This window comes from Gigantopelta aegis, unplaced genomic scaffold (genome assembly GCF_016097555.1).
Source record: "Gigantopelta aegis isolate Gae_Host unplaced genomic scaffold, Gae_host_genome ctg1224_pilon_pilon:::debris, whole genome shotgun sequence".
NCBI classification, from domain to species: Eukaryota; Metazoa; Mollusca; class Gastropoda; order Neomphalida; family Peltospiridae; genus Gigantopelta; species Gigantopelta aegis.
Genome location: NW_024532761.1, coordinates 60,084 through 82,182, shown reverse-complemented (window position 1 = coordinate 82,182; position 22,099 = coordinate 60,084). Strand labels below are relative to the sequence as shown.

At 31.3% G+C, this 22,099-nt stretch overlaps 1 protein-coding gene across 1 annotated transcript; it reads left to right on the top strand.

Moving 5' to 3' along the window:
• The first annotated feature begins 5,441 nt into the window (after positions 1–5,441).
• LOC121391027 (E3 ubiquitin-protein ligase UHRF1-like) lies at positions 5,442–16,866 on the top strand. The gene is given in 22 exon segments (XM_041522794.1): positions 5,442–5,597; positions 6,149–6,158; positions 6,161–6,456; positions 6,922–7,052; positions 7,501–7,607; positions 7,610–7,668; positions 7,943–7,968; positions 8,230–8,371; positions 8,488–8,645; positions 8,878–8,930; positions 8,933–9,006; positions 9,384–9,496; positions 9,645–9,744; positions 9,818–9,924; positions 11,068–11,155; positions 11,357–11,431; positions 11,775–11,849; positions 13,175–13,237; positions 13,290–13,407; positions 13,457–13,599; positions 16,378–16,479; positions 16,720–16,866. Coding segments are annotated over 22 exon segments (2,343 nt in total).
• The last annotated feature ends 5,233 nt before the right edge of the window (positions 16,867–22,099 follow it).

Genomic DNA, 22,099 nt, shown 5'->3' with positions numbered 1-22,099 from the left:
ATATACTAAAGTATTAGTATGGGACTAGAACAAGTGTCCACAATATAGAGTTTTAATAATACACTAAAGTATTAGTATGGGACTAGAACAAGTGTCCTCAATATAGAGGTTGTATAATACACTAAAGTATTAGTATGAGACTAGAACAAGTGTCCTCAATATAGAGGTTGTATAATACACTAAAGTATTAGTATGAGACTAGAACAAGTGTCCTTAATATAGAGGTTATATAATACACAAAATATTAGTATGAGACTAGAACAAGTGTCCTCAGTATAGAGGTTGTATAATATACTAAAGTATTAGTATGGGACTAGAACAAGTGTCCTCAATATAGAGGTTGTATAACACACTAAAGTATTAGTATGGGACTAGAACAAGTGTCCTCAATATAGAGGTTGTATAATACACTAAAGTATTAGTATGGGACTAGAACAAGTGTCCTCAATATAGAGGTTGTATAATACACTAAAGTATTAGTATGGGACTAGAACAAGTCTCCTCAATATAGAGGTTGTATAATATACTAAAGTATTAGTATGGATACTAGTTACAGTATTAATACTAGTGTTTTGATACAGTAATCATGTGTTAAAGATGATTTGATCCAATTTAATTCATGACTTAATAATCTGATATAATATCCCACCAGTTATTATTATTGAATATATTTTAATAATTTACTGTCAGTTCTAAAAACAAAACAAATAATCAAAGTGTCATATATCATTGTCTTTTTGAAAGTTTTTCTACATTTTAGACAGTATTTATATTATGAAATATTATAGTTAATATATAATGATTTGAATGCTTATATAACTCATATTTTGTCTATGGACTTTAAAAGTATTTTGGTCAATGAATATTACACTTGTGTTAGTATCGAAACAAGTGTGTAAGCTTGACACTATATTGAGGACACTTGTTCTAGTCCCATACTAATACTTTAGTGTATTATACAACTCTATATTGAGGACACTTGTTCTAGTCCCATACTAATACTTTAGTGTATTATACAACCTCTATATTGAGGACACTTGTTCTAGTCCATACTAATACTTTAGTGTATTATACAACCTCTATATTGAGGACACTTGTTCTAGTCCCATACTAATACTTTAGTGTATTATATAACCTCTATATTTAGGACACTTGTTCTAGTCCCATACAAATACTTAGTGTATTATACAACCTCTATATTGAGGACACTTGTTCTAGTCCCATACGAATACTTAGTATATTATACAACCTGTACACCTCTATACCAAGGACAGTTTCCAAAATCCACTATCAAGAACTTTCAATATTTCTTTTAAATAAGTAAGAGTGATCCTATCCTGAATCCACCCAATTTACAGAAGCCATATTATAATATTGTAACCATAAATGGATGATGCTTACAATACAGATAACTGAGACTGTCCAGAATTATTACAATGCAGACTAGAATGAATGTCATAAGCAATATATCAATGCAATATAATGTAGTATACTTGATGACCATCTTGTGTATATTTTGTAGTATGTCTACTCAGAGAAGGTCACGCTGAAATATCTCAGAAATATTTATTGTTTTAAGTATGTATATATCACAATGCTGTCCTTCTAAAACTATTAACAAAGCTGTATACATTAAACTTTATCAAAAATTCAGAAATGTTAACATAAAACATTTCCTCAATCATTAAAGCTAAATTAAGAGCATCAGCGTGTACATCTGTAGTGTGTCAATTTTCAGCATTGGGGCAGTGGAAAAGTGCCAATATTCTATATAAATGTAATAGTACACAAGTGCTTAATAAGAAATATACAGGATGCTCAGTTGATGTAAAGCTGATATAGAAGCCAAGATTATTTATTAATGTTGTGGTCTGACAGTCAGAGATATGGCTGTGTGGATATAAGGCTGAATCTAGGTAAAACTGAATTCATACAAAATGTCATTTATATGCTATAGATATGTGAATATTTTATAAGTGTACTCTTTTGTTGAAAGTTGCACAATAATGAAAAAATAAGCTGTTGTATTTAGTTGATGTAACATGTGACCTAAATTAGTATACTATAGTGTTTGGAATGCATGAACATCATTCCAGAGTGTGGTCCTCTCTATAGTGGACAACTTGGAAGATGTCTTCAATTTTAATAGTGAGGAATATAAATACACTAAAGTATTAGTATGGGACTAGAACAATTCTCTTTAATATAGAGGTTGTATAATACACTAAAGTATTAGTATGGGACTAGAACAAGTGCCCTGAATTAGACTGTGTCCTTTACTGAGAGTTAGAGCTTCACAATTTTAGGTCATTTTGATCAGGACAGGGCTAACATTGTACTTATAGCAAGTAAATATTTGTGTGATACCTTAGGGACATCTATCTTTGCCACATGACTACTTTATTCAATTTGTCCATGTAAAGTAGTGAGTAATCAACAATACATGTACTTAATGGAAGATGAAAAGGGTGTTACACATTTAAGGCTGTACACCCACAACACACACTAAACAAGCACAACATTAAAAATCAACTGTATAAAAATAGACTACAGCTAAACAAAACTTACTTGTGAAGAGCTAGGATAGAAAGACAGCTCTATAAAGCAAAGTGTTTCGGAGCTTTCTCGGTAGATATAGATCAATGGTATATTGGAGGTGTCACCCGATGACAAATGAACACTTGGCTGATCTCCTTGATCCGAGAGGACGTCCCACACAGATTGGAATGTTTCTAGGTCATTTGGAAGGTGTGGCTGGTAAATTTTGTATTTTAGGGGTGTGGCTAATAAAGAAGGTGCGGTGAGATGAATAATATTAATATTTATAAATAATAAAAATTAATATTAATAAATAAAATTATTAATGGTTACAAATTTCGTGATTTCACTTATGACCATTTTTCAAAGAAAGCCATGGTTTTAGTGAAGACATCAAATCACTTGAATTTTTTTAATAAAGTTAGAGTTATATTATAATTATATATAACTTATATATATAATATAACTCTAACTTTATTAAAAAATTTCAAGTGATTTGATCATGTCTTCACCAAAGCCATGGACTTATAGTCCATGGCTTTCTTTTAAAAATAGTCAAAAATGATAGGAAATGAAATAACTTGAAATTTCTCATGAAATTATCTCTATATATATATATATAAGTCTTTGTTAAGTAGAACAATTGGTTGTGCTCAGAAATGTTTGTTAAAATCTGTAAAAAAATAAAAGAAATTCATTGATAAGTTATACTTGTACTAGTAAAACAAAAAAAAAACTTTTAAACATAAATACAACATTTAAGAGCAGTGATATTAACGTCACTTAACAAGGACCTATAACTCTAAAATTTATAAAAATTTCAAGTGATTTGATGAATTCACCCAATTTGCCATTTTAAAAAAAGACCATTGACTATATAGTCCATGGTCTTCTTTAAAAAATTATCAATAATGATAGATAACGAAATCACTTGAAATTTTTTTTATGACATTAGGTAGGTTCATACACCATGTGTATTAGCTCCGCCTACTAATCAACATGGTACAACAGAGGAGGAGTTGAGCTATAATGCTGATGTATACTGAATGTTCTGAAACAGTTCCTACATATGTTCTGGGCAATTTATAATACAAGGTAATGAAATATAATTGTTTTAACATTTAAATGCTTCTCTTTTTATTAATTTGCATTTGAATCCATTCATATTCTATTTCACTGTTAATATCAGGAAGAGTCTGATCTGTTCAAAGTGTGTATTTTGTACAAGAAGTAACTATTATGTTAGTTTTTTGTTTGTATTATGAGACTTAGTTGTATACTAATGTTTGTTGTGGGTATTTGTTGAGGTTAAAAACCAAAAAAGGTAATTGTCATCTTTTTATTGTTTTTTAATTATATATTATTTCTTTTTATTCATTAATCCATTCATCCATTTGTGCTATATTTCACCTAGACAAGAGCAATTTAAAGATCAATCAGGCCATTCCGCTGCAGGGACATCCTCTTCATTTATCAACTCTCCTGCCTTCACTCTCATCCTGGGAATGATATCTACATTTCTATTCATAATATTATACATAGTGTTATGTGCAGTATATTTATGGCTGGGTGTCAACCATGAGAGGAGGGCTATAAAATTGATATTTAAAATGTCTACCATTAGTAGTCTTGATACTATGGTATGTTTTGCAATGGATGTTGAAAGTAGGTATGTGTTATGTGACAGGCAATGATAATGGACTTAAGATTAATGGTAAGTTTAATTTTATTTGATTGTACTTTTAAAAGGAGATAGATATATGGATGGAAAAACACTTTTAAAGGCATTATACTGGAATATATATATTGAAAATAGTAATGTTAGTAACAGATGACATTTATTGTTATATTCTAAGAAATATCCATTTTTCGTAAAAGATTTGTTTATAGCACATCAGTATAATATCTGGTGTCCTTTAAAATTTAGCAATAATTTTTCAATGTTTTTTTTTGTAGTATTGTTTGTTGTTAAACCAATGCAAATGTATGTATTGACCATTTGGGTTGTCTTAGCAAGCAGTTAGACATGCCCATTGGGAACACCTAGACCACTAAATCATTAATTGTTTATTATATTATTTTCTAGTTTGGTTAGCTATTTAATTGTACATCTCTGTCTGTCTGCTGCTCTCTCTCTCTCTCTTTTTATAGATTGGTTTTTCTATCTCACTCTTGTTGCCTTGATAGCATCAGTAATTGGTGATGCTTTTCTAGTATTACCTGTAGTCTTTCCAGTGGGTGTGGTCTCCTTCGGTTGTGCTCAAGTTATGTATACTGTTATATTCGGAGCTCGTGGTTTACCAAACAGTACATGGCCACAAATTATAGTTTTATTATTATTGGTAGGCGGAGTTTCTTTTGGATTGTTCTTGGTTCTGCGTGACCCTATATCTAATTTATTTAATAAATACTTAACTATTAGAATGGTGGTATTAATAGTTATGTATGTCTCATTGATTTCTATGATGTTGTGGAGTGCACTGTTGCAGCATGCTGTGGTATCTAATGTGCAGTCTCTGTTAGCTCTTATTGGCGGGATTTTATTTTTTATTTCCGATTTAATGATTGTTGTGTCAGCTGTATTTTCTCATTGGATTTTTAAACGTCGTATTTTAGTTATGATGACTTATTATTTTGCTCAGTTATTAATAGCCATGTCAGTTTTATTATTATGTTAAATAATAATTCACTAATAATAATTATATTTATTTCATGATTTCTTATTGAAATTCTAATGCGCATGCGTGCTAAATAATTAGCGGGTAATTGCCGCAGTCTGTCGGGTGGTACTAGTGGTGACAAAACTTTTTTAAAGAAGGGGCAACAGTCTCTTGAGATATAGGAGCGGTTCCTTTGATCTTGGAGGGTCAACAAGTACCTTTTTCACCGCGTAAACCTGCAATATGTGGATACAAGTTCGAAGTATGGATGGTCGTAAATGCGTCCGTGTGGATGGGTTAAGCAAGCTGACGAAAATTGAAGATTTAAGGGAAAAACTTGTGGAGTTATTTGAAGCAGAACCTTCTCAGCAAAGACTGTTTTTTTACAGAGGAAAGCAGGTGAACGTTTAATTATACAACGCGTAAAAGAAAAAATAATTGTTCATTTTCAATATTAATTAATAATGTTGTAAGCTGCTGTTGGGTCATGTGGTTGGTGAATTTCTGTCATGTGACTTCGGCCTTTTTGTGGTTCTATTCACGTTATATTTAAAGTACTATTGGCGCCATATCACATGACATTCACATTATAAAATACATGTATAAAACGTCTGTGAAGAGATCTTTAAATTACGAAATTACAATGCTTTAAAAACGTTTAATTAGAACAATAGGCGTTTTTATTAATAGGCTCCACCCCACTTAAATTAATTAATGGATGTTCCAAAACAATCCTAGCAACAATGAATAGACTAAATCCCGCCTGTTTATATGATGTCACTATGATGTCATGTGACTTAGAGAAGAGCGTTGGATTAGGATAATTAATCTTAAGCTTTTCATTATTAAATATTAATAAGAATTCATTGAATATAGTAATTTTCGTATAATTAAAGTGATGTTCATTGTCTTATTTTTAATCTTTTTTTTGTTGTTTGGTTTCATTGTAGTTGGCAGATGGACATCTCTTTTTGATTATGATGTCGGACTTAATGACATCATCCCAAATTTTTGTCAGACCAAAAGTTTTTTATCAGAACAAAATGGACACTCAGAACAAAATGGAATAAAAGGACTTGCCTTATCCAATGGACACACTGAAGCCAATGGACATACTGAAACCAATGGACATACTGAAACCAATGGACATACTGAAGTTAATGGACACACTGAAGTTAATGGATGTGTCAAGACAGTTAATGGAGAGTCTGTGACCACACCTACTTCTAATGGTAGTATAGAGGAAACCATGGAAACGGTATGTCTATGAGACTGGTATGATAATGTGGTTTATCAATGTATATGTACTTGTTATCTACAACATCTACATACAATAGATAACATGTACATGTACATGTTATCTATTGTATGTAGATGTACATATATTTCAAAGCTACATATATTGATACTTGTTTTGTGGGACTATATTACAAGAGGGAAGACTCTTTCAATGCAAGCATATTCTATATATAATAGAAACATTATTAAACTGTTAGAATAACTAATGTTTTAACTTTAAGTACCACTATTAATGGAAGCTTCTTGTATAATGGTGTTCATGTCAACTCAGTTATTTCATGACACATAGGATAAGCCTGTCTGTAGTGGGTTTTCCCAAGAACTCATTGAAGACACTGGACTATACAAGGTAGTTACAATATCTACATTTATAATTGAACTTTAATAATAGGGGCAGTAGTAAATTGTATTCTTTAATTCATAGATTGGGGAAAAAGTGGATGCCAAGGATTTACGAATGGGGGCTTGGTTTGAAGCTCAGGTTGTTAGAGTTACTAAGGACAGTGAGTCTTCTAGTAGTGGAGATGACTTCAAATATCATGTGAAATATGATGAGTAAGTATATGGACAGGAATTAATACCTTCTATAAAGGACACTGAATTAAGAATGACCCTACACTTGTTCTAGTTCCATACTAATACTTTAGTGTATTATACAACCTCTATATTGAGGACACTAGTTTCTAGTCCCATACTAATACTTTAGTGTATTATACAACCTCTATATTGAGGACACTAGTTCTAGTCCCATACTAATACTTTAGTGTATTATACAACCTCTATATTGAGGACACTAGTTCTAGTCCCATACTAATACTTTAGTGTATTATATAACCTCTATATTCAGGAAACTTGTTCTAGTCCCATACTAATACTTTAGTGTATTATACAACCTCTATATTGAGGATACTTCAGCACTAATCTAGATCTGATATTATCCACTATAGAGAGGATTCCTGTACATATTATCATAATAATTACATTGACGTTTATTCTTTTGTAGCTATGAAGATGATGATCCTGTTATGTTATCACATGTGGGTCTTCGCCCACGTGCTCGTTATCGTATGCAATGGGACCAACTAGCTATTGGACAGACAGTAATGGTCAATTTAATCCTGATCACCCACGGCTACGAGGATATTGGTATGACGGTACAATCACTCGTAAAGTGAGTCTTGTCGGTGTGTTTTAAAAGAGATATATGTATAAAAAAAAACACCTGGTGTTTAAGATTTTTAAGTTTAAAGGTTGAGCTATTGTAATGATAATAGATCTGTTTATTTTCACTATGGAGCTCACAATTTGTCTGTTTATACTGTTACCATCTTCCTGGGATATTATATAACTGTTCAGTAAAGTAGATAGTTATATAATTGTTAAGGATATAGTGTTAATATTCTTAATTTTTACTTTTATTTTATTTTAGATTGATGACAATAAAAAAAATATATTGCAAGTTATTACTAGGGTAAGTCTAAATGGATTATGTGCATGTTGTACATATATTTTATCGTCATAATGGACATAGTGTCCTTAGTATAATAGTGGCCTCAATGTAGAGCATGAGGATATGTGTACTGAATACTTGTATAGAAATCATGATGTCTGTATTAAAGTGTCCTTTATATGAACTGAACTGTATTTACATAAACTTGTATTATATTGTATATTACTATGTTTCTCATAATGTGTTCAGTTCATATAATAACTGTCATTACTTCTCTGTTAGTTCTTCTGATTGTGAGGCCTCCCAAGAGTGTCAGATCAAGTTTGTGGATGAAATATTTCGTATCGAGAAGAAAGAGTCTGGTGATGAATCCACTGGAGAGGGTGTGGAAAGAACAAAGAAACCAGACTGTGATTATTGCAAAGTGACTGATTTTATGAGACCAATATATGTATCCGTTGACAATTATCCTATTCATCCATATATCCATCCATATATCCATTCATATATCAGTTCATTACATATATATATCTTTTAAAGGACATTGTTTCTCGTCGTTGTAAACATTGTGCTTGTTCAGTGTGTGGTGGTGGTAAAGATCAACCTGATAAACAATTATTGTGTGATGAATGTGATAACGCCTTTCATTTGTGGTGTCTCGACCCGCCTTTGGAATCTATACCAGAATCTGATGAATGGTGAAATAAATAGATATATATATATAGATGGATAGATGAATGGATAGTGTGTAGATGGATGAATGGATGGATGGATAGATGAATGGATAGTGTGTAGATGGATGAATGGATGGATGGATAGATGAATGGATAGTGTGTAAATGGATGAATAGATGGATGGATAGATGAATGGATGGTTTAAAAGTAATAAATTTGAAATGAAACCTTTCTATTTATAATATTATGGTGGTAGGTATTGTTCGGAATGTAAAACCGATACTTCTGAAGTTATTGGAGCTGGTGAAAAATGAGACTTACCAAAAAGAAAGCTAATATGGTATCTAAAAGAAATGAAACAGGAAATGGACGTGACTGGGGCAAAGTAAGTGACCAATGCTATAACAATGATAACAATGGTAATGATCTCGTTATAACAATAGTAACAATGACAACAGTGATAATAATCTCATTATATTGTTAATCAATTACATGGGTACATTGTTATGGAATGCTAATAATGTAAAGTTCGCTCGTGTTTATATTAAATTTTTAATATAATATTTTTATACCTTTATGACCATATTTCACTTATTGTTAATATTGTTTGCTATGGAACTATCAGAATACAATTATTGAGTGTAGATTGTAAGTGTCTTAAAATTCAAAATTGAACAATGAAAGTAAAATTTAATGTAAAAAAAAATTAAAAGATCAAAATTTAATTATATTTATAATATAATTAATACTTATATAATTTAGGGTATGGCCTGTGTTGGACGAACTAAAGTTTGTACAATAGTTCCCTCAAATCATTTTGGACCTATCCCTGGAGTTCATGTGGGTACATTATGGAAATTTAGAGTACAGTAAGCGTTACTATAAATAGTATAGATCATTATGTAAATAAGTACTGTAGCTAAAAATAGCACAGTTTACAGACAGAATTAACATTAAAAAATATTGGAGTTGTTGCTGTAAATAGCCATGGATGTCATTATGTGTTACTATTTTTTAGGTTAGTGAGTCCGGTATTCATCGACCACATGTTGCTGGGATTCATGGAAGAGAGAACGAAGGAGCTTACTCAATAGTGTTATCAGGTGGCTACGAAGATGATGAGGTCATTGTTATGATGTAATTATTACATCATATAATACATTACATGTATACATGTAATGTATTATATATTTTAGGATAATGGTGAGGAGTTTGTTTATAGTGGAAGTGGTGGGCGTGACTTATCGGGTAACAAGAGGACGGCAAAACAGTCTATGGATCAGAAACTAACTGCAATGAACAGGTAACATATAAATATACATGTACATGTATATTTATTAATAGTTATTGTGAATAGTTTTTTACAAAGTGTTAGTTCTAGTTTTAGTTCTAAAAGTGAATTTATTAATAGTTATTATGTGTTACTATTTTTATGAATTGTTTTTTTACAAAGTGTTACTTCTAGTTTTAGTTCTAAAAGTGAATTTGTTTAAGTAACTGTTGATATTGTAATTAATGGCTTCTAGTATATATATGTGTATATATATATATATATACCTAACTACATGTACATATATAACTAACTACATGTACATATATATACCTAACTATGTACAGGTATATACCTAACTACATGTACATATATAACTAACTACATGTACATATATATACCTAACTATGTACAGGTATATACCTAACTACATGTACATATATATAACTAACTACATGTACATATATATACCTAACTACATGTACATATATAACTAACTACATGTACATATATAACTAACTACATGTACATATATAACTAACTACATGTACAGGTATATACCTAACTACCATATATGGGGTAATGACTTAAAATGATTTAAGTACAAACACATAATTCTATATTAAAAAGTGTCTAAGTATTACTTCAAGCTTAAAGCACAAACATGACTACTTTATGACAAAAATTATACCATACCAACATTAATGTGTAAAATGTAGGATCTTCAAGTTGGCACCTTTTGGAACTAAACACTTTACATTTACTCAATTTAGTCCCGCATTATATACAAGAATGCTTTTTATGTAGTTTACTACACAAAATGATATGATTTTAATTGAATATGTAAAGTGTACAAAGAACTGCCAGTCTTTATGCTTTAAAAGTGCTTATAAGCTGCTTAAAAGCACTTATGGATCAAGTGCTTAAGTACAAGTATAAACACAAGTGCTTGAGTGTCTCAAAACACACCTCAAAGCACTTCCAAAAATATGCTTATAAGCAAAAGCACTCAAGTGCTTGCCCTAACTACATGTACATATATAACTAACTACATGTACATATATATACCTAACTACATATACAGGTACACACCTAACTACATGTACATATATATATATATATATATATATATATATATATATATATACTTTAGTTGAGCCCACTTGTTTTGTCTAGAGCACTAGCTAAGAACTGCAACACTTCTATTGACGATAAAGATGGTGCTCAAGCTAAAGATTGGCGTAAAGGAAAACCAGTTAGAGTGGTAAGTGATGAGCACATTAAATTTAGACATACTTACCACAACCCTCTCATAAAGGACACACTGTTATAGTCCCATACTAATACTTTAATATATTACAAAACATTTATATTGAGGATATCTTTATTTATAAGGACAGTTTTCAAATGACTATTATAAAGAGTTTATGTTAAAACAATGCTTTACATCATTTTTTAATATTAGATTCGTAATCACAAAGGACGCAAAACTTCTCGCTATTGTCCCAAAGAAGGCAACAGATATGATGGAATATATAAGGTAATGATGTCATGTGACATGACAAAATGTCATTCTCTTTATTGTATAAAACATGTTATGTGACATGTATAGGGTTATGACTGTGGATGTCATTGATGTTATGTGACATTTCATACATATAAAGGGTTGACATCATTATGATGTAATGTATATATACTATGTAATATTAAATGAAGATATTTTTATACAATAAAATTATGTAATTATATTATAAGAGAACTTCATTTGATCTAGTAAACTATAATATAATCTTCAATATATTATATATATTGGTATAAATATGTTTATAATATACAATAATAATACTGTTGTTTGATGTCAAAGTTGTTCTTTTATATTCTAGGTTGTTAAATATTGGCCTCAAAGAAATGAAGATAATTTATTAGTGTGGAAGTATTTATTGAAACGAGATGATCCAGTGAGTACTAGTTTTTTATACTTAATGTACCATTACTACTGTGTATGTGTAATGAAGAGAGACACTGTGGGACAGTGTCCTCAATATAGAGGTTGTATAATATACTAAAGTATTAGTATGGGACTAGAACAACAATATAGAGGTTGTATAATACACTAAAGTATTAGTATGGGACTAGAACAAGTGTCCTCAATATAGAGGTTGTATAATACACTAAAGTATTAGTATGAGACTAGAACAAGTGTCCTCAATATAGAGGTTGTATAATACACTAAAGTATTAGTATGGAACTAGAACAAGTGTCCTTAATATAAAGGATGTGTTTTTTGTTCAAAGTGTCATTCATAAGAAAATAACTTTATCTGCCTTGTCTTCATACTAAAATTTGATAATAACTCGGCAACCTTTCAAATATAAACATTGATATGATGTTATTAAGTGCTCTGTATCCCCGTCAAATATTGACATCTTACATATACATGTACATGTAACAGAACTCTTACATACAAATACATACACCTTAAAGTTTGGAATAATTACCAAAACATGTTTTACTTTTAGAATGTTTGATCACTTGTGATGTATGCTTTGAAGAGGAGTGTTGTCAATACAGTTGTGTGAACCAATGCAACAACGTCACATAGATACATTGTAATAACTTATATTGTACCTACCATGCTATGGCTTAATTGACCAATCAGATTACTATAGTGTAGTGGAGATAGGTAGATACATTGTAATAACTTATATTGTACCTACCATGCTATGGCTTAATTGACCAATCAGATTACTATAGTGTAGTGGAGATAGGTAGATACATTGTAATAACTTATATTGTACCTACCATGCTATGTCTTAATTGACCAATCAGATTACTATAGTGTAGTGGAGATAGGTAGATACATTGTAATAACTTATATTGTACCTACCATGCTATGTCTTAATTGACCAATCAGATTACTATAGTGTAGTGGAGATAGGTAGATACATTGTAATAACTTATATTGTACCTACCATGCTATGGCTTAATCGACCAATCAGATTACTATAGTGTAGTGGAGATAGGTAGATACATTGTAATAACTTATATTGTACCTACCATGCTATGGCTTAATCGACCAATCAGATTACTATAGTGTAGTGGAGATACATAGATACATTGTAATAACTTATATTGTACCTACCATGCTATGGCTTAACGACCAATCAGATTACTATAGTGTAGTGGAGATACATAGATACATTGTAATAACTTATGTAATTGATTATAATAAAAAAATGTACATGACTACATGTTTATGTATTTTTTATTTTTGTTGTTTTAGTCTCCTGCTCCGTGGACTTCTGAAGGAAAGAAGTTGTCAAAGAAACTTGGATTGACAATGCAAGTGAGTACATAAAATGTTTGTGAGTGTCTGGATAGCTCTCTCTCTCTTTCAGTATCCAGATGGCTATTTAGAGACACAAAAAGCTAACAGTACTACTTCACAAGAACGATTGTCAGAAGAAGATAAAGAAACACCAAAAAGAAAGGAAAGAAGAGAAAGAGTGAAGGTGAGTAACACGATCTAAAATTAACATGTATGTATGTGTATATTATTGTGTAGGAGACCACAGCCCCTCTAATAGTAATAAAATTAAACAACCTCGTTATGAATTAACTCATGTACAAAAGGATCTTATAAAATCTGATAGTGTTAATACTAAAATATGGCAAGAGCTCATGGAATATGCTGAATCAACAGGCTCTGTAAGTTGATCTAAATAACATACCTTTTTATAGCAAAGGTATTTTTGTTGTTAGTTCATTTTGTGTATGTATTTTACAAAATTATTTGAATGTATATAAAAACAATGTATTGTTAAGTGAAAACTGAATGCTATTCAAATATAGAGGTGTTCTCAATATATATAATATATTGTATTGTATAATACACTAAAGTATTAGTATGGCACTAGAACAAGTGTCCTCAATATAGAGGTTGTATAATACACTAAAGTATTAGTATGGGACTAGAACAAGTGTCCTCAATATAGAGGTTGTATAATACACTAAAGTATTAGTATGGGACTAGAACAAGTGTCCTCAATATAGAGGTTGTATAATACACTAAAGTATTAGTATGGGACTAGAACAAGTGTCCTCAATATAGAGGTTGTATAATACACTAAAGTATTAGTATGGGACTAGAACAAGTGTCCTCAATATAGAGGTTGTATAATACACTAAAGTATTAGTATGGGACTAGAACAAGTGTCCTCAATATAGAGGTTGTATAATACACTAAAGTATTAGTATGGGACTAGAACAAGTGTCCTCAATATAGAGGTTGTATAATACACTAAAGTATTAGTATGGGACTAGAACAAGTGTCCTCAATATAGAGGTTGTATAATACACTAAAGTATTAGTATGGGACTAGAACAAGTCTCCTCAATATAGAGGTTGTATAATACATTAAATTAAACACATACACACACACACAATATTAACATGAGTACCTATTATTTCTGTCACAAGAAAGCTTTAAACTATAAAATCATGTCTACTTTATTAAATATTATAATATCCTAAAGTTTACAATATAATCATTCACTGTAACATAAAAGCTACAGCAGTTTCAGTTTAATTATTAGTGGGTGGGGCCTAATTGTAACTAAACAATTACTACCAAACACATCATATTAAAACAAAGGGTAACAACATTAGACCAGGTAGTTTTTATGGGCACAACAAAAATTCTAAGAATAATAACAAGCAAGCATTGTTATTATTTACAGTAATACCACGGTTACATTAAGAAAAACCCATGAACAACTAAAAACGAAAGGGACTCATGGAAAACGAATCTGTGTGGTAATACTGACTTCTAAAAACAGCTGTCAAATATGTTTAAGTTAAGGTAGTCAACAGATGACAGAGGTTACTAAACATTGTAATGACATCAAGTGTGGTTGATATACACCTATTATACTAATAGTAACCAAGTATGGAAATACCCGCTAAGTTGTACAGGCTACACACGACAAAAGGTTTACATAGTAGCCATAGTAAAGCCTCTCCCTGTATTGTGACATATTCCATATCAAGAACACCTGTTCTAGTCCCATACTAATACTTTAGTGTATTGTATAACCTCTACACTTGTTCTAGTCCCATACTAATACTTTAGTGTATTGTATAACCTCTACACTTGTTCTAGTCCCATACTAATACTTTAGTGTATTATACAACCTCTATATTGAGGACACTTGTTCTAGTCCCATACTAATACTTTAGTGTATTATACAACCTCTATATTGAGGACACTTGTTCTAGTCCCATACTAATACTTTAGTGTATTATACAACTTCTATATTGAGGAGACTTGTTCTAGTCCCATACTAATACTTTAGTGTATTATACAACCTCTATATTGAGGACACTTGTTCTAGTCCCAGACTAATACTTTAGTGTATTATACAACCTCTATATTGAGGACACCTGTTCTAGCAGATAATGTTATTAGACTATTGAGCATATAATCTTTAATAAACACATTCTTGTTATTATGAGTTATGAATATTAAATACTTGTTATTAATAACTAATTACTTAATCACATCTTTTATAAATACTAATTATTATACAAACTATTCACATTGTGTATTACTATTGACTCAAATTGAAAATATATAAAGTGTTTAATATTAATAATTAAATAGATTATTGTAAACACAGCCCTTGTGAAAAGCCCCTTTAGAAGTAATATAATTTCTTATACCGGTACATTATAACTATGTTGGGTTTCTTAATGTAGTTTATGTGATAATACACTTAGTGATTAGCTATAGACTGTTACTACCTTATGTGAGGGTGGCTTGGCTGCTCTTAGGTGTGAAGCCAATGACACTATATTTGTTATTTTTGACCTTATCAGCAATGTATATCTTGAATGAGATTTTCAACATTAGGTTGTATAATACACTAAAGTATTAGTATGGAACTAGAACTAGTGTCCTCAATATAGAGGTTGTATAATACATTAAAGTATTAGTATGAGACTAGAACAAGTGTCCTCAATATAGAGATTGTATAATACACTAAAGTATTAGTATGGGACTAAAATAAGTGTCCTCAATATAGAGGTTGTATAATACACTAAAGTATTAGTATGGAAGTGTCCTCAATATAGAGGTTGTATAATACACTAAAGTATTAGTCTGGGACTAGAACAAGTGTCCTCAATATAGAGGTTGTATAATACACTAAAGTATTAGTCTGGGACTAGAATAAGTGTCCTCAATATAGAGGTTGTATAATACACTAAAGTATTAGTATGGGACTAGAACAAGTGTCCTCAATATAGAGGTTGTATAATACACTAAAGTATTAGTCTGGGACTAGAACAAGTGTCCTCAATATAGAGGTTGTATAATACACTAAAGTATTAGTCTGGGACTAGAACAATTGTCCTCAATATAGAGGTTGTATTCAATAGAGGTTCCACTATAGATTTAATAGTGATATTGTATTTATTGTTATAAAGGCTGGACTGTTAGAGAAGATACAAGAAGCATTTTCATGTATAGTATGTCAAGAAGTTGTCTTCAAACCAGTATCTACTCCATGTGGTCATAACATATGCAAGGTACATCAATGTGTAGTCCATCCATCCATCAATTCACGTATTTATAATTTACTATACGCATTATTTTGGCCATAATGTATGGGTAGTTAATAAGTTATGTGTAGTTAATAAGAGTAGTTAATAAGAGTAGTTATAAATAAGCATACGTTACACAATGCCAATTATATGCATTAATAGAATTTTGTTAATGCTGTTCATACTTGTGTATTTTAAATAATTCAAATTCTTTCCCATTGACAGTCATGTCTACAACGCTCGTTCAAAGCGGATGTATATACTTGTCCCAACTGTCGACATCAACTTGGAAAGGATTATTCTTTGAATGTCAATCAGTCATTGCAATCTGCTTTGCTGGAGTTGTTTCCTGGTTATGATGGGGGTCGATAAATATTATAAAAAACATTTCATCACATACACATTATACTGTATTATGCTGTTATTTTTTCACTTAATTTAAATTAATGTACAGACATTGCGTTTAGAACAACTATTTTAAATTTTCGCATGGTCACGTGATTGCTTATGGGTGCGACTTTACAAGGGAATTCCCCTTTTATTTACTTTATATGCATCGGCTCATCAGAGAAGCGAGATTCGAAGACGATTCTTTTAAAACGATCTTGTCGTGTCTCGAGACGATTGTGCGACTATTCTAGAGTGCAGTGAGAATCCCTTTCATTAAATGGACGATTAAAAAGGACGTTTTCAAATCGGTGAGCCATTTAGTAGACATCAATATCGAACGTAATATATCTAGACTCGAACCAAGGCTTCTGGATTGAGGCTAAGCATGGAATATATACAGTTTGATATAGAAATACTTCAGGCACTATCTAGATTAAAGGAGTCCTTACTACAATATGCATATGTATTGTGTAATCATAAACATTGATTATGTGTTGTAGTAATATTGATACATTCAAATAGTTATGGTGTCTGAAACATTTGTATCACAACATCATTATGGTATACTACACATGCTATAAGGAAGGACGAATTTAATATCAACATATTTATGTTAAGTTTGTATATAAATTATAACAAATTATCATTGAAAGTTTATATAGGCAAGTTTTATGATATTGTGTAATTTATACTTTGTTAAATTTAATTGTAACCATATTTATTGTTGACTAGTATTATCTACTTTATATGTGCAATTAAAATATAACAGTTGTGTGTTTAACAAATTGGTTTACGCTCGAATAATTTGATGATATTTTGTGTAGTACATAATAGACAATAATATATTGCTCTCCCTTTATTGGGGGTATGTCCTCTTAGCTAGAGTACATGTATGCATAATTGGAGGCGTGTCCTCTCAGACATGTACAGATGAATGCATAGCATTAGGTGTGAGATGATCTTATAAGGAGATTGAGTTGTTATATATATATCATGATATCCTTAATGATCCAAATTAGGTATACATCTATATGTAATATAATATTCTACATATGAGAACATGTGACTAAGTTGTAATTATAATAAAGTGATCTAAGAGCCTCTTAATTGTTAACTCCATTGAAATATCTTCAGTAGGTATTATACTCTATTAGTTAGTTGTCACTTGACTAGGTAAATGTTTTGAAATATAGAAGGTGACCTTATTGTATTAGAGATGTCCCTTGAAAAGGGTAGTTTATTATTTGTGGAGGGAATTAGTGAGGTTTTTAGGGAATTTAGAGGTTTTTAGGGAATTTAGTGGTTAAGACCATTTGTAACATTTATACAAGTGACAGTGAAATCATAGTAATTAAAGTACATTTTGTGTATTTGTTGACCATTAATAGTTGATGTTAGCTCAACAAATGATGACTTATATTAATACATTTTACATGTACATGTGATATGTGTCTAATATGATATTAATAACATCTGTTCAATAGAGACACGACATGTGGCTTAACATGACACAGGACAATGTAATTGACCAATTTTATTCCCACTTTTGAAACATTTTATCAAATTTTGTCCTTATCAAGAATCCTACTCACTGTGGCTATAGGATATTGTATCTGATGTGTTGGTGATCCTATGTTTAATGTTATATTGTACAGTGATTTTATGAATTAATGTCACCCTCTATTTTTAGACACTTGTTTTGCTTAATATAGTTCAATATTAATTTATTATTTATTAAGATTATAGTGAGAACACCTATATAGTAAAAACGGTTTCCATGGTTACAAGTTACAATGTTGACTTTTTAGCTTTCAACGTTATTGTTTTCAGGATCAATAGAAATTTTATCACTGAGTTAGATTTACAATAGACAGTTTCTTTGTTTGTTTTTATTTATTGTGTTTTGTCTTTTCAATATAATAGAGATGTCTTTTGTTATCTTTTAACATATCTCGATGGATGGATGGATGGATGGAACGGCAGATGAGTAATGGACAATGTTTGATAGATTAATGGACGGATGGATGATTTATAGACTAATACTTGGCAATAACCTAGATATTGTTTATATTGTCAATTATAAACAATATTGTATTAAGTTATTGGAAATATATCTCATGTAATTTTGAGTTAGCACATTTAAATTGTTTATTGATTACATGTTTCCTCTGTTACTGGAATTTATAAGGGAGTTTTACTATAGTAGTGAATCTATTTAACACATTATTATTATTGTTGTTGTCATAATGATAAAGTAATTAAACAATATTGTTTACAATATTGTTTGTTTTCAATGTATTGATTGTAGTGATCTTGTTAAAGTTCGTTAAGTAGGATTATCTCTAATTGTTTATGCTATCTGATTTTGAAAATGAACCTGATTAGACAATGCTGAATAATTTAATTAGACAATGCTAAATAATTTAATTAGACAATGCTAAATAATTTAATCAGACAATGCTAAATAATTTAATCAGACAATGCTGAATAATTTAATTTATGTTGCTTTGTTTATACTTCTGTTATGAAACTGTAAGATGTAGAATTAATATAGAGGTGTCTTTAATGCAGAGGTGTCATTAATATAGAGGTTGTGTAAAATATTAAACAAATATCCATTGTTATTGTAAAATTTGTCACAATATTTATATTAATATTATTTGTGTGAAGATTCAATTTTAGTATATATGTATAAAAGATTTAATCATTATTACAATGTGACTATTGATAAATATCATTATGATTTATTTGTGTCATCTTTTTGTTTATAATTGTTTTGGTTACAAGACTATCTATACATTGAACTGGTCCTCTGTTGATAATCAGACCACTACAACATATTATGTACATATTACTATATATGTACAATAATAGTGATAATGGACATTTTGGAAACTGTTAATGATGTTTGAGACAGATTTTGAATAATACATTAAGCGCTGAATCAAGTACAACCTTTACAATGAGGACACTTGTTCTAGTCCCGTACTAATACTTTAGTGTATTATACAACCTCTATATTGAGGACACTTGTTCTAGTCCCATACTAATACTTTAGTGTATTATACAACCTCTATATTGAGGACACCTACACTTTCTGAAGTCTTTTAATGTACATTAATTTTACTTATTATAATCACTACATTGCACATATTTTTTATATCTTACAGGTATGAGCCAAACTTTTCTCTCTCGTCGTCGTTTTTATCCCTTCTCTCAAGGGATTCATGGTTACTACAGCAACAATGGCAGCCTTTTAATGGCTCTAGTGATACCATTGGGATTGTAGCCCGTGGGTGGGAAGACAACCCTGCAAATCGTGACTCTCGTTATGTGTCATCCTCTCTGTTAATGAGAGGCTCTCAGGACAGTTCTTATGATAACCAATCAAGTGAATATGGACAACAGGTCATTGAAAATGATCATGGTCGAAATAAAATTGGTACTACTGGTGGCGGGCATAGTCAATCTCAAGGAAGACCACACCACCATCAGGTGCTCAATCATATGGTGGTAATCGTTATCATACATACACCGGGAATAGCTGTCCATCTTACCCGCCCACTTCATTATCATCATTAACAGAAAACCATACCCACTCTGTTCCTGGTGGACGCTCATATACACATACTAACCACCAACCCTCACATTCATCAACATCTTCTCTCTGTTCTTCATATCCTTCTATTGTTTCATCTCAACATTATCCTAATGCATCTTCTTACTCCCAACATCGTTACCATAGCAACAGTGGGGAATTCACCTCGTCTGGTACATACACACATCCTCACCCATCCTATCACCAGCACAATCCGTCATCATATAAAGTCTCTAATGATGCTCACATGATGTATGACATGTATAGAACAGCTTATCAGCCATCAAGGTCGTATCACTCATCACATAGCAATTACCGGAGGACCTCTTATCAGCCTTATGGTTTACCAGAGGACATCAGTCCTTCCTCTGATTCCTCTCCTCCAGCAAGCATTCAGCAATCCCCTCGTCATGCTTCTTACTCACGGCATACATCAAAACAAGACCCTACGCTGTATCCTAGCAACCATCCATCAGAGACACCCTATGTTGATATTGTATCACATCCTGAGGACACCATTGTTTGTCTAGAAGGGAAGTTAACTCTAGTTTGTGATGCACGTATTCTCAATAGTAATGATAAACCAGTTTATCAATGGTACAAAGATGAAGAACCTTTGATTGGTGAGGTAGATGGTCGATTTGAAAAAGCAGGCGTTGTTGAAGAAGATTTGGGATTTTATTTTTGTGTTGTATCGGATGTGAGTGGGCGTGTACAACGCAAGTCTCGTGATGCTTTTGTGCAAATGAGTGAAGAATGTGAGTTACTAACAGTAGCTATCTTAGGTCATTGTGGTAAGTACTGATGTTCACTAGTCTAGAGCTTACTAATGGTAGCTATCCTAGGTCATTGTGTTAAGTACTGCTGTTTACTAGTCTAGAGCTTACTAATGGTAGTTATCCTAGGTCATTGTGGTAAGTACTGATGTTTACTAGTCTAGAGCTTACTAATGGTAACTATCCTAGGTCACTGTGGTAAGTACTGATATTTACTAGTCTAGAGCTTACTAATGGTAGCTATCCTAGGTCACTGTGGTAAGCACTGCTGTTTACTAGTCTAGAGCTTACTAATGGTAGCTATCCTAGGTCACTGTGGTAAGCACAGATGTTTACTAGTCTAGAGCTTACTAATGGTAGCTATCCTAGGTCACTGGGTAAGCACTGCTGTTTACTAGTCTAGAGCTTACTAATGGTAGCTATCCTAGGTCACTGTGGTAAGCACAGATGTTTACTAGTCTAGAGCTGACTAATGGTAGCTATCCTAGGTCACTGTGGTAAGCACAGATGTTTACTAGTCTAGAGCTTACTAATGGTAGCTATCGTAATTATGTTTATCTTGGTGTTGTTGACATCTTCTATCAAAATGTTATGGCAATATTCTTATATCAGTACTAACTACAGTCAACATTTTCAATTCTTGTTTGTCTTATACATGTACATTTACATGCACATGTATTTCTTTGTTTATTTTATGAACTATCGCAATTTGAACGGGGTATCTCCCTTAGACACATCAATCAATATATTATATCAATCCATGTACATGTACATGTATTTACATGTACTATAAATTATCTACTTATTACTATAAAGTATATTGTATTTGGAATGTCTCCTT